The sequence below is a fragment of the Anabrus simplex genome, chromosome 1 (assembly GCF_040414725.1).
Source record: "Anabrus simplex isolate iqAnaSimp1 chromosome 1, ASM4041472v1, whole genome shotgun sequence".
In the NCBI taxonomy this organism is placed as follows: domain Eukaryota; kingdom Metazoa; phylum Arthropoda; class Insecta; order Orthoptera; family Tettigoniidae; genus Anabrus; species Anabrus simplex.
Window position 1 is genome coordinate 498,030,235 of NC_090265.1, and position 14,784 is coordinate 498,045,018.

The following is a 14,784-nucleotide window of genomic DNA, read 5'->3' on the forward strand; positions in this document are numbered from 1 at the left end:
TGATTTCAGAAATTCTATAATGCAATCAGAGTCCAAGCGCCACGTGGTGTTTAGTCTACAAACATGAAACAGATTAATACAAAAGTAACACAACGTTTCTACAGGAAAGAATTATCAGGCACAATATCAATATATATTAATATTTTTCATTTTATATTCAATAATAACTCTTTTATTAACACTGTTCCCATGTTCATTATAGTGTATGAATTTCACAACTAAGTGATGCGAATAACAGTAAAATCATCGTAAGAATAAAGTTCACCTTCTAAAACGACTTCACAAGTTATTTCAAAATTAGGTTTTCCTGAAATCCAATGACATCTTAAGCTATGGTAGGAGAACTTTTGATAAAACTCCAAACAAACTTTAGGGATCAAGTGAAACATGGACTTCAGATCACGTAATTTTTCTGAGCTTATTGGTTTTCCTTCAGGCCACAGTTTAAGCAGTTTTCTTGAGAAATGTAGGCTGTCACTGACTAATTTTTGACCAGTCCTTTTTCCAATGTTTATTTCCGTGTAGGTTTCTTGTCTTAGATCACTTTTCACAAAATCTGACAGAGGCTCTGATTTCCTGTGCTGGATTTCCTTGAACAGTAACCAGTTTACCTTTTCACCCTCAATGCTTTTCTTCCTGTTGGTGATCACGCCTTCTATTGCCGATGGGGCTTAAAGACGTTTCTCGCGGTCCTCTGGCCTTACTAACACCTGATGATACCCTGACGCTAGGTTCATAGTAGAGAAGTAACGTGCTTTCCCTAAAGCATCTAAGAGTTCTGATATGAGAGGTATTGGAAATACTGTCCCTTTCATCACCTCATTGAGTTTCTGAAAATCAATACAAATGCAGTATTTTTGCTTCCCTGAAGCATCCATTTTCTTTGGGACGATGAGTAACGGTGCGGACCACGGGCTGGTATTACGCACAGTTATTTCATCCTCTAGTATCTTGTCAATCTGGCTTTGGATCTCCTCCTTTTGAGCCTCAGGTAATCTGTAAGGTCTCACATTAATTGGAGGGGTTCCTTACGTTCTCTGGCTCGCACTAAAATAGAGCTGTTTCGATCATGTTCTTCCCATGTATCTGTCCTTCTGTCCACTTCTTTAGCAGACTGATTTTTCGGGGCTCCCCTACTCTGTGGTTCATCACTTCGTGGGTCGTTTACTTCTTGGGACACACCTTTCGACCCATATTGGCGGTCCCTTTCTCGTTTATATTTTGGGCTTTCGGTTTAACCCTATTTCTGTCTCTGCTGGAGACCTCTTCTCTACCCTGTTCTTTATCACACGTTCTGATTTTCTCCTTTCCGCGATTTCTTCGACCCCTTGTGTTCTGAGGATTGAACCAACAGTTCCTTTGCAAGTGACCCTTTCGTCCACACGTAAAGCACGCCCTGTCTCCCCACTGTTTTTGGACTTCCCTTCAATAACGTTGGGTATGTCCCATCTTATTGCAATTATAACATAATCTCACACATCTTAATTTTGTGTCTTTCACTTTGCCTCCTCTATCTTTCATTCCTATAGTCTTTTTCGAGATGCCCTATCTTTTTACAATAGCTACCGGTATCTTGTCTTGGTTCCCGTTTCACTGTTGCCTGGGCTTTACAGTCACGGGCGAGGTGTTTCTCTCTGTTACAATTGTAACATATGACTCTAATAGTTGCCTGTCTCTCAGGTTTACCGGCAGGCATGGATGTCCTCTGATAGTGAGGTTCCGACCTCGTTCTTACCTCCACAGGTCTTCGCACCTGCGTCATCAAATGCTGTTTTGCTTGAGTGGAGATGATAACAGTTTCTTCCTCTCGAGCAATATCCATAGCTTGTTCTAAAGTAGAGCGTTTCTACTTTTAATTAAATTTTGGATTCTTTTGACCTTGAGGCCCTGGACAAAACTAGCCTTTATTAGTTATCTAAAAAATCTTGCCTGGTGTTCTCTCGATACAGGCGTTTCCCCCTTTGTGGCCATGTTTCTTAATTCCGTACCCATGCTGTCAATTCTTTGGGCCCATTGTGCTATACTTTGACTTTTGACTTGTCGGGCTGCAAACAACTGACATGCATAGAAATCTATTGTTCGCTTTTCGCTATAATATTCTTCTAACGCACCCTTAATATCTTCCCACGTTTGAATATCTGATCTTACTATCAACTTGCTTTGCACTTCTTTAGTAATCTTCGTTAGGATTAACTTGTAAAATAAGTCTAGGTCACCTGGTCTCACTGGCCCCAATGCGATCTCCACAATTTCACAAAATTCTCTTAACCTATCAGGGTGAGAGCCATCAAACTCTGCTCCAATTAAGTTTTAAAGCCTTTGTTACTGAAGTATAGTGGTGAGCATGCACTATTTCCTCATGAACTACATCTATGTTGCTGGGAGCAGGACTATCACTTCTATCTGACCGATCCATTATGAACTAGGAATTTGACTCGCCCTACTGTTGAAAAAAACAGGACTCGGAGCTGGGCTGCTACTGCTGGTAACTTATTGATGATGCTTCCAAGTGGTTCGCTGCTGGGTACTTCCTTTCACCACTGGTCTCACAATACTGAACATTCTGGTACATGTACAAGCTTGTATTAGATAGGTTTTTACTTCAACCTAACTAATTCATTACCCCAGAATCTGACACCAAAATTTTTCTAGTGCACCTGTCGTATCCTAGAGAATGGACAGGCTGGGCACTTGGGTTTAAATATCAGATTGACCGGGATAGAAAACACTTTCTGACACCATTGTCTGGCTCCATGGCTAAATGGTTAGCATGCTGGCCTTTGGCCACAGGGGTTCTGGGTTCGATTTCCAGCAGGGTCGGGAATTGTTACCATCATTAATTTCTCTGGCACAGGGGCTGGGTGTATGTGTCATCTTCATCATCATTTCATCCTCATCACGACGTGCATGTCGCCTACGGGAGTCAAGTCAAAAGACCTGCACCTGGCGAGCCGAACATGTCCTCGGACACTCCTGGCACTAAAAGCTGTACGCCATTTCATTTTCATTTCTGACACCATTAAATTCTTACTCTCATTTATTTAAACAGATTATCAAATATACCTTTTCAATAATACTACAGCACACCTGTAATTATTCTTCTCTCATCATTACTTTTAAATTAATCAGTTTATCAGTCTCTGGCTTCTATTGAAAATACACATACTTCTACAGTTCACTATACAACACTTATTAATTCCCTTCAGTCTTTAAGGTCTCTTAACTAGTTGATACTTATCTCGGGTTTTGAAGCTTCTCGCTTCTTTCTTGAATCCTCCCTGACGGTTTCAGGACTCGAACACAGAACTCTTTCTAAGACAAACGCGAACTGAAGCTATAGTCTTCTTCAAACACTCAGTGAGTTCTCTACGTACTGTCTCTGTACTTTACCCTGTGGGACACTGCTAACCAGTTCTACTGCTTGACAGTCTTAATTGCTGCCTAATTTGAATAACTTCTTATACTGCTTTCTTCACTGACTGATGGCAGGCTCAACTGCTGCCTGATCTGACTAACTCCATAGACTGCTATCTTCACCGAGTTTATATTCTACAGAGTCTATCGTTGCCTAGTGACCGTCCCTTCCTGAGAGAACGTTCCTTTCCAAACCAGAATGAGCACCAAAAAATGACCAAGAGTCTCCCTTGTCGCACCCCTTTATTACTTCCCCTGTATCACTTCTTTGACCTTCCAGAACAAGTCATCCCCTACTACTAAGTTCCCTCACATCACTAATCTGTTGGCTTCCTATTGGTTACGTCAAGTGTGGTCCCACCCACCTCATGCATCTACATGTGACTGGTGACCTTCCACAGATTCCTTCTAGAAGGAATGATTGCACCACAGTGTGCATTCATATTTTACAGGGCACCTTGCTACGTGACTAACAACAGGCTTGCTTTTCCTGGTCCACCCAATTTGAGTCTTTAACTGTGACTTTGTCTGTTTACTTCTTTCTCTGACAAATATTCCTGGCTCACTTTATGTTCCCAGTTGAGACTAGCTTTAAGAAATGCTTTTAATTATAGTTGTAATTCTGCACTTATTCACTGCAATGACATTGTATTTACACTTAATCACTCACTTCCATTGCTTTTGCTGTATCTGTACACATAAATTACTCATGATTATTAGGGATTTCTGACTGCATGGTTATAGATCGAACCCTGTTCAATGCGCTCGCTTCATAATTTCCCCACGGAAGGACGTGTTGCAAATCAGCACTCGCGACAACGTGTAAGAAACCTGGACCGTTTCAGAGACATACCAGATCTAAATATTTCAATTTCTGTTCCCTCTGTATCCCAAAAATCCTCAGTATTAATTTTGCTTCCATGTAATGTGTCAGCAAGGTATAAGAGACCAAAATAAGCCATGAACTCTGTAGTTTTTGTGCACATAGTTAAGTCACTCTTGTGGTTAGATGTAATGGATCGTATAGAAATATTGGTTGCACCATAGTACCAAATCTACAAGAGGTTCATTGAAAAATTAAGGACCACGAATCTAAGGGAGTGTCTACTTTCATAGCACCCCTTACAGGTCCTGGTAAACGAGTGGAAACTAAGTCTTGGCTTCAGGAGACTTTTTGCGGAAATTTCTCTTTCTTCCATTTAGTCTTATTGTCTCTACCAACAAAATAACGACAAGGATTACTCTCATCTGGAACATACCTGTAGCACTGCTGTCAGCAGTAGTGGCTTCGCTGATGTTCGGAATATCGATATTGTTACGGAGTTATCCGTGGTAGTTAGAGGTGAAAGAAGGTGCGGGTGGGAATAGGTCTCAACTACAAAATTAAGGTTAATTTAAAACTTTAACAAAGGTTATATTTTCTTTTCAAAATCAACAAATAACAACAACAGAGAAACAGGTACCAAGTAGCAGGAAAACAAGTTAATAAATTACATTTGCTGGGGTTCAAGCCCCGGGTGAATAATTAATGAGCTCCAAGCTCCACTTTACCAATATTCAACCAGGCTACCTGGGGCAGAATTCCCCTGAAATCAAAGAGCACTTGCTCTCACCAAATACATTCCGGCCTTCAAGAGGCACTCAAAACCTATTTTGAAATGAGCGAACCGGCTCCCAGTTACTCACGCCTATTTAAGGCATCCTCGACTTTTACAATCGCTTGCCTGCAGACACAACTTGCAAATTTACACAGGGGTATCATGTACCCAACCTACTGGGCCTATTCAGGAAAGAAACAGGTTAATTACATGGCCCAAAATACCAAATTGACTGGAGGCGTAGTTTGCACTCCTAATACACTTTTTAAAACCTAAGTGGCTCTAGGCCGATATACAGGGGCTAATCCCAAGCCAGGGAGGTGACAAGTATGAGAAAACTTTAATGCATAAGGAAGAGAAGAAACGGTTATGAAAACGTAGTCACCTCAATTTCAAAATGAAGGGGAGTTCGAGAGGGTGAAGCACACTCTATCCCCGCTTTACAGTAAAAGAGATATGAAGTTTTTTACATACACAGAAAGTTAATTTACATTTTAAAGGAATTGGTTACATGTTAAAGGTTTCGAACCCTCCCCGAGAGTAGACTGCTGAGCTGGCAAGAAATGAAGATGTTAACAGGCCATTACCTTGTAGATGAGCTGCTGCTTGAAGAAAGAGGCACTTCCCGCCCCCTGCTATATATTCACACACTGAGAAAGATGTTACTGTAGTGGCACAGAGACAAGAAAATCAGCAGTTTATATACCCTCGTGGAACATTCGAGACCTTTCATGAATGATAACAACCCGCCCACAAACTTTTATTGGCTACCAGCAAAAACTAATACACAAGACGATGAAGAAACACCTTATTGGTGGGAAATTAATTACAGAAATTTATGATTGGCTAATTTCAAAACTGGCGGAAGGAAAGGATTTATATTGCCAACCCACAAACCACAGAACAAAATTTAGTAAAAATAAAACTTTCTTCAAGAAAGTTCATTCCATTGCACCAGAGGGTGTTACCGTAGTTTTGGGTAGCGACATATGTTAGAGAATGTTCAAACTTCCTCATACGGAGCAAACAAACACATATCAAAATAGACACAGTTCAGAACACTTCAAGATTACCAAATTGACAGTAGTGACATCTTCCGAGAAACCGTTGAGTTAATACAGTTCGTTAAAGTTCAGGCTTTCTCCTGTAGAGAGGTTTCAACTGGCGCAATATTTGAATTTGCGGCGTGGAGGTGTACCGCCCGGTACAGATATTATTTGTTTCTTCCTCTATACGTCACTTAATTCACTTTTAAAATCGTGTTCACTGTTCATCACAAAATCTGGGGCAGCATCGGAATCATCAAATTCACTGTCTTCCTCACATAAAATCCCCCCTGTTTCCTCCCTTGACACAGTTGCATGTGGTGCAGTTGTTAAGGTTTCTAAAATATATTTATTTCTATTGTATTTTTAACAATTATATAACGTACACTCCACAGAACCTAACAGGAACTAATACATACCGAGCTTGATAGCTGCAAATAATAATTCCCTATGGGAATCAACATCTATATCACTTGATGGCTGCAGTCGCTTAAGTGCTGCCAGTATCCAGTATAAGAAATAACAAAGGTATTTTTACTGATCCAACTATTCAATACAACCCACAGTTCTGTGGTTACATTTATAAACAGCTATATAGATTAATGGTACATGTTTCGCCGTTTCTAGACGGCATCTTCAGCCTTTAGTCAAACTTAAAATGCTAAACTTAAGTATTAAAATAAAAAATGTGTAACCAGAAAGTAGACAATTAACATTTTAAATCTAAAACTGGAATACAAAATCATTTGCTAGAGGCTTTACGTCGCACCGACACAGATAGGTCTTATGGCGACGATGGGATAGGAAAGGCCTAGGAGTTGGAAGGAAGCGGCCGTGGCCTTAATTAAGGTACAGCCCCAGCATTTGCCTGGTGTGAAAATGGGATACCACGGAAAACCATCAATTAAAACATGTGATGATAAAATAGATTAAAAATTGTCGGTCTAAAACTATGCTTCTGAAGCTAAAACTCAATCTTCATCTTTTTATGACATGTCCAGTATCGAGTATTCAGGAGATAATGGGTTTGAACCCCACTGTTGGCAACCCTGAAGGTGGTTTTCCGTAGTTTTCCATTTTCTCACCAGGCAAATGCTTGGGCTGTACCTTAATTAAGGCAACGGTCGCATCCTTCCCACTCCTAGCCCTTTCCTGTCCCATCGTCTCCATAAGACCTATCTGTGTTGGTGTGACATAAAACAACTTGTTAAAAATATATATCATACAAACAGGAACTAATATATCACACACATAACCCCCAATATGTTGGACTACAAGCGTTACATTAACGTTAGGGGTTTGATGGACCCATGACTATTTTGCAGTAGCTCCAGACTAGGACTCGTTGATGAAGCTTCCGGTTTACTGCTGCTGCCCATTCTGAAGACTATTTCAGGGTGCTCTATACCTGTAGGTGCTGCGACCTTATAGCTATTACGAAAATGCATACTACTGGGTCCCACAGATCCAGCCCGACTGTTCTAGTGTTAAAATTCTTCATTCTTTATGTGGGAGGTGTTTGATAAGAAAAAAGCCAGATAAACACAGTAAAAGTGAAGAAACAAAAAGATTTAAATGAATGCAGGTGGTAATAGACTTATGAATACAGGACAAATACAAAAGGAGAAAAGTAATCCAAAAGGTAAATGTTCCCGGGCTGAGTGGCTCAGACGGTTGAGGCACTGGACTTCTGACCCCAACTTGGCAGGTGCGATCCTGGCTTAATCTGGTGGTATTTGAAGGTGCTCATATTCGTCAGCTTCATGTCGGTAGATTTACTGGCACGTAAAATAACTCCTGCGTGATAAAATTCCAGCACCTCAGCATCTCTGAAAACTGTAAAAGTAGTTAGTGTGACGTAAAGCAAATAGCATTATTATTATTATTATTATTAAAGGTAAATGTACACTGACAGCAAATGTCGGGGGATAGCGGAGCACTGATGCGCAGGTGTGTTGTCTGCGCATCACACGCCCCCTGTGCCAGCGACAGTTGTATAGGAAACCTTGTGACAGATGTAACATGGAACGTCGTCATGAGCTGATACTGTTTTGAATGGGGTATGATGGTTGTTGCCTGACGGATGGGAAGTGCGATTTCGTAAGTTGTGCAGGAATTCGGCTTCACACGATCAACCGTGTCCAGGGTGTATCATGAATGGTTGCATGCGGGTGTCACCATCCACAACAGATGAACATCCGGCCTTCCAGCCACCCTTGATGACCGTGACCGTTGACATCTGAGACGGATTGTCAGTAGTGACAGACGGGTAACCGTGCAACAAATCATGGCTCAATTCAAAGCAGGCCATGCTAGACATGTCTCCCAGAGGACAATCGGTAGGAACATGGGTTCTATGGGGTATGGGAGCCGGCGCCGCACAAGGGTGCCACTGTTAACCCAACGTCATCGGGCACGACGACGCGCATTTGTCGCCAATTACCAGGGATGAACACTGCAACAATGGCATAACGTGATATGGTCAGACGAATCACGATTTCAGTTGTACCATGCCGATGGGAGGTGCCGTGTATGGCACAGTCCACATGAAGCGATGGTTCCCGCCTGCCTTGAAGGTGTGGTCCAGGACGCTGGTGTCTCTATTATGGTCTGGTGTGCATTTTCCTGGTATGGAATGGCCCCGTATTTGTTCTGGAAGAGGCTTTGAATGGTACGCGGTATGTTGAGCTGCTCGGAGACCATCTCCACCCATTTTTGGCCTTCCAGCGACCAGACGGTTCTGCAGTGTTTCAAGATGATAACACGCCGCCACATCGCTCCCACGTCGCCCGGGAATGGTTCCAGGAACATGCAGCTGAGGGGCAGCTGGGTCCGACACTTCCAGAATCCAGTTCGTGTCTTGTATTTTATTGCAAATGTCGGTCTCCATAAAATCTGGTCAGCATAATTTTAGTCTGGTTTCTGTAATTTCTTTCAGTGTGCCATTTACTGGCCCACAGCACCCTAGTCAGTTGGAAGGGCTGCCTCTTGTCTGTGCTGGACCACTGAATTTTTAGGTTATGTCAGGTGAGCTGTACTTCTTACATCTGTAAGATACTACTGTACAGACTTAAGGGAAATCATTTCATTGCCACTTGTCTTTTAAACTAAAATAATTTTGCTGTCACACTTCAATTGTAGTTCATGTTAATGAGGTGTGTATATAGCCTTTCGCTGTTTTGTAGCAGAGCTGCACGCAGCAGTGACTTAATTTCTGTCTCCACCTCTGATGAGTCACATGCTATTTGCATGCAAGAGGGGGGGGGGGGGGACATTTTATAGTGTTAGAAGTGGTACCAGCCCAGAATGAGGTTGTAGACAATATTTTTATTGAAGTAAATAAAGAAATCGTTCATTAATCCTATATTATATAAGTTAAATTTGTCGGCAAGCAGTAGGTCCACGCTTCTTTATTTCTTCTATTTCAGGCTCCTGCTTCCAAATCAATACCAGCTGATCTGAACACTACTCTTGCTTCAACCTCAAAAACAGCTGATGAGCTTACAAAATTAAGGTTGCCTAAAAGGAAGAAGACAGGGAATATACTTGAAATGAAACGTTTATTCTATAAATGACTATTAGAATGCGTAGAATGTTGTAAGGCAGAACACAGAGTGAAAATAGAGACCTTACAACTCAATAAAGAAATTCAAAAGTTGGAAATTTTTGAGAAAGAAAATTAGGTCTGGACGATAAGTAAAACTTAAGTTGAGATGCATAGAACAGTGGCATTAATAGAAGCATGTAGTTCGACAGTGTATTCTATTTTTGGCTTTTGTATTTAAATATTCCTTTCTTGTTGTAGATAAACTGTTGGGATAATTAGGTTAGTTGGGTCCACTTAATTATGTACTTTTCTCAGTAATCAATTGTATACTTTTGTAAATATCCATACCTAAATACATTATTACTAATTGCTGTCAGTGTCCTTTCTTTCACCAACATAGTTTGTAACAGGGACAGGATTTTTTTCATATGCTCTTCTTGCAGCAAACACAGCCTCGCCTATTTCAGGAACCTCAATCTATTGCATTTACAGCAATATTGTACAAGTTGAATGCAGCAACTATGATTACTGGAACACAAGGTAATTTCACTCTTAGTCCCATACGAAGACGGGGGAACCATTTTTTCACAACCCAACGTTCTTTCTGTTGCCGACCTGATTGTTTATTGGCTCAATTATAAGCTCACTCTGCAGCTGGTTTGAATGAAGCACCAGAGTCAGCAGGTAACAACAACACCGATAGCCATTGTCTCCAAGGAGTACGCTGTCTGGAATGTCTCATTTTTCGAACTGAGCATGCACTCATAAATTAATAAAGATCTTGCTGTCATGCACAGATCCTTCTTGCTATGATGTTTACGCACCTGAGACTAGCATCACAAATAAGCCGAACATTTAAGGAAAACCATCCATGACAATTCCTATAAACTTGTGTGTGTTTGCCCACAGGAAATATCATGGTATATGGGTACAGTCTGTAGTACTTGTAACATCAGGGAAGTGCTGCACATAGAAAAACACATGCAGGTTTTCCTTGTTTCAGTTTGTTCAGAAGGCATTTTGATAAACTTGTGTTTCAGTGCAGCAATAAGATTAGATACATAATGATTGGCCCTGCAGACTGTTGCTGCATCTGCATGCAGCAAATCACCAATAAACATGTGAAATCTTCACATAGCAAAGAATGTCGGAGTTAGCAACACCATGTGCATTGGAGTAAGAAGATTTGTTTCTCCAGGTTGTCTCAAGTAAAACATCACACCATCTTGTTTCTAGCTGTTCCACAAAATCTTTTCCCGAGGGATCCTGCAGCTTAAACCACATTTCTCTCATTGGATTTTCTCTTTCATAGAACACAAAGGAAACCCAACAAAATTCATCATACAAAGCGAATTGACCCTGCAGTTAGGGGCGCGCAGGATTTCGAACCACACTGTCGGTAGCCCTGAAGATGGTTTCCCATTTTCACATGGACAGATGCTGGGCTGTATCTTCATTAAGGCCACGGCCGCTTCCTTTCCACTCCTAGCCCTATCATCGCCGGAAGATCTGTGTGTGTCAGTGAGTCGTAAAGCCAATTGTAAAAGAAAGAAAAAATGTCATCAATAGAGCCTGTATCAAAGTAATCAGACATCTGTAACATAGGAAAGAGATATACTAGTATAAGCAGTTTTTAGAGGTTATATTACATATTTATGTTACACTGCATAATAAGAATGATAACATAGCCTATAAGCAGACAACAGCTATAGCTAGCAATGTATGAGATTAAGTCCTTTGTCCATTTTCTTACCATTTGTTGTAACAACGCTGCTAATATGTTCATAATCAGCTGTTTTTCTATCTCAAATAGAAAAAAACATCCCCTTTAATTGCAATTAGAAACTGACCAAAGAAATTTCTCCAATCAAAGTTGATTCTAGTTCTGTGCAAATTGATCTCAGATTGACATTTGTTCAACAAATATGTCCAAGTTTAGCATGAACTGAGATCAATTTTGTGTTTCGCCTGAGATTAAACGTTTTACACAATCGGTTCTAAGTGTATTAAAAATTGAAGTAGAAATTTTCATTTTTACATGAGTGCACTTCTGTGGACTACTATTATGTGGGGTTCAGACCACTCAACAGTTTGTAGCATAGTAGAGTTCAGAACAGTCAATTAGGTATTTAAAAGCAATCTCGGTACTAGGCATGAAGGCTCTTGGAGGAATAGAAGGTTAAGGCCTCCACTGTCTGTAACCTCAGCATTGTGAGAGATAGAGTTGTAAGCTCTTTGCCCGGCTCCCTTCGTCCCCAAGAATTAATCTGGTATGCATTTTTGGTGTACTCTAGTGATCATAGTCTCATGTGCTACCTCAGAAGTCCGTAAATCTTTTGACTTCTTGACAGGGAATTGAACTCCCATCCTTCTAGCTGAACCAGAGACTTCTACTGCCTCGACTAGACAGTCCCTGATTAGATATTAATATTCTGTGTTGTGCACATATTTTTTAGTATGTCTTCGTTATTTAAATTGAATACTCAGAGGTCAGTTGCATCGTATTATGTGGTACCGACAATAATTTGTCGTTTTATTAGACATTCTTTCACCGAGCTCGATAGCTGCAGTCGCTTAAGTGCGGCCAGTATCCAGTATTCGGGAGATAGTGGGTTCGAGCCCCACTATCGGCAGCCCTGAAGATGGTTTTCCGTGGTTTTCCATTTTCACACCAGGCAAATGCCGGGGCTGTACCTTAATTAAGGCCACAGCCGCTTCCTTCCAATTCCTAGGCCTTTCCTATCCCATCGTCACCATAAGACCTATCTGTGTCGGTGCAACGTAAAGCAAAATAGCAAAAAAAAAAAAAAAAAAAGACATTATTTCAAAAATCAATTTTGTATTTGTTCATGTGCTTTAATACTGTGTTGTGTTTGTCTTCCCCGTAGTCCATTTCTTGATACAGGGTCAGGGATGAGGTGAAATGAATTTATATGGCATCTTTATACCCTTCCTGATGCCAGTCAACCTCAGTGTGCTTTAATACATTGAAAGCCTCGATATTGATCTTTAGGCATCACCTCTACATTCCACCTACTTCATTAAATTACAATTATTTTTACTTCTTTATCAAGAGGGATTGTTTTCTCTATATTATTAAAATAATTATTGTTTATTTTTTATTCTATATTGTAACTAGATTTGGTACTAAATTTATATTGTATGATATTCTTTGCTGGTTTGGCAACCTTAATAATTGGAATTATTATTATTCTGAATGTGTACTATAATTGGGAGTTTCATATTAGCTGTTTTGTAATTGAAAATTAGAGGTCTGGAGTCGATCATTTTAATGTTTTGTGAAGTATCTGACCTAAAAAGAAGTCATGTTTTAGCTGCACTCTAAGTGGAATCGATTTTTTTTATTTGATACTGTACTTAGAATATAAATGTGGTTGGATCATATTCAGTTTTCTAAGTGATTCCATTTTCTTCCAGGTTACACGAGGATTTTACATCACTCCTTAGGGAGAATTTCACCATACAAGATAAGAATGCTGAATGAATAGATAGTTCAGCATTAGCATGTCTGTTCCTTGCCAGTATGATAAAAAGGACATGTATGTGCGTGATAAAGAAGAATTTTCAAAGAGAGAAAGGGATTCTCCCTTTCAGGTTTCCAGTGCTGAAGAAAATGAACATGATTACACCCAACATTGTTTCAAAATTGAAGAAATTGAAGTTGTTGTTGACGTAATTGATGAAGTACCAGATATCTGCTACGAAGAAACTATCTCCCAGTGTTCATCTTTGAAGGGACTTCAATCAATACAAGGAGGTCAGTTCCCTTGTCGAGTGTGCTTCAAAAGGTTTACTCAGTTGTCAAATGCTATAAAACATGAGCGCATTCACACAGGAGAACGGCCTTTTGTTTGTGAGGTATGTTCTAAATCCTTTAACCAGCAGTCAAATCTATGGAAACACTCAAAAACACATTCAGGAGAGCGGCCATATTCTTGTGAGGTGTGCCACAAGGCTTTCACGCAGCAGGCCAACTTGTCAAAGCACATGAGAGTTCATACAGGTGAACGCCCTTTTGTGTGCATTAATTGCGGCAAGGCGTTCTCGCAGAGGGTGAACTTGTTAAAACATACGAGGATTCACACTGGAGAGAGACCTTATCAGTGTACATTCTGTCCCAAAGGGTTTGCTCAGCAGTCCAACCTTGTAAAACATGAACGCATTCATACAGGTGTCAAACCTTTTAGCTGTCGGACATGTTCAAAATCCTTTACTCAGCAGAGTAATTTATCTAAGCATGAGGCTATTCATGCTGACAAGAAGCCATTCGATTGTAAGAAATGTGGAAAATCCTATACACAGAAATGTAATTTAGACAAGCACCTCAAAAAGTGTGAAAGTAAAAAGATAACTTAAATATTGTTAATAGTTTGTGTGTGGGAGCTTTTGTAGGATTTATGAGGTGAATAAATGTTATGCTTCGTGAGAGATTTTAAATGAGAGAAGATTTTTGGTAATCATAAGTATTAAATGTTGAAGCAGATTTTTGTCATTTTGGAAAAAGAATTTAGGTGATCTCTATGTTTATGGGGAAACTTGTACAAATGTTACAAATGTTTGTTAATATTTTTGTTGTAAATGCTAGAAGCTAGTGAAAATTAAATGATTCTAATGTCCTGACCTGTATTATATCTCAGTTGTAATATTACTGCTATCATTTTGGTCATCATTTGTAACATTACTGATTCTACTTTCTTCACCATTAGGCATCATATATTAATTTAAACAGCTGTACTACACTTTAACTTATTTGAAATAATAAATAGTTGTAATAATCTGGAATGTCCCTTATTTGGGCACCAGTATTTCCAAAATTGATCCCTCAAATTTAGATAGAGCGTAATTCTTTTTTTTTTTTTCTTTCTTTCTTTCTCTCCCAGGGTGTGGAGATGAAGCTGTGTGATTAAACAACTTTTATGGGCATTGCCTTTCCCTTTGAAACATTAAACTGGTGGGAACTACCTCAGATTTATCTACTTTAAGTAGAATCCCCACAGTGACTTAGAATAAACTAGTTATATTCTAAACATGACATAATCTATGGAGATCTGCATTGTCAGGCGCGAGCACCAATCACATAAACAAATGAAAGACTGATAAGTTTTCCCCTAATATAATCATCATCATCATCATCATCATCATCATCATCCTAAACCAT

At 39.9% G+C, this 14,784-nt stretch overlaps 1 protein-coding gene across 5 annotated transcripts in view; it reads left to right on the plus strand.

Annotated features, from left to right (window-relative positions):
* LOC136867843 (zinc finger protein 383) overlaps positions 1 to 14,440 on the plus strand; it is a 55,066-nt gene extending 40,626 nt beyond the window's left edge. For 4 of the 5 annotated variants that reach the window (XM_067144736.2, XM_067144734.2, XM_067144735.2 and 1 more), the window contains one exon: positions 13,044 to 14,440. In XM_067144736.2, the coding sequence (XP_067000837.1) occupies positions 13,131 to 13,982 (852 nt within the window). In that variant the 5' untranslated portion in view covers positions 13,044 to 13,130 and the 3' untranslated portion in view covers positions 13,983 to 14,440. The remainder of the gene's footprint in view (positions 1 to 13,043) is intronic. The other variant, XM_067144733.2, reaches the window with a different exon arrangement.
* The last annotated feature ends 344 nt before the right edge of the window (positions 14,441 to 14,784 follow it).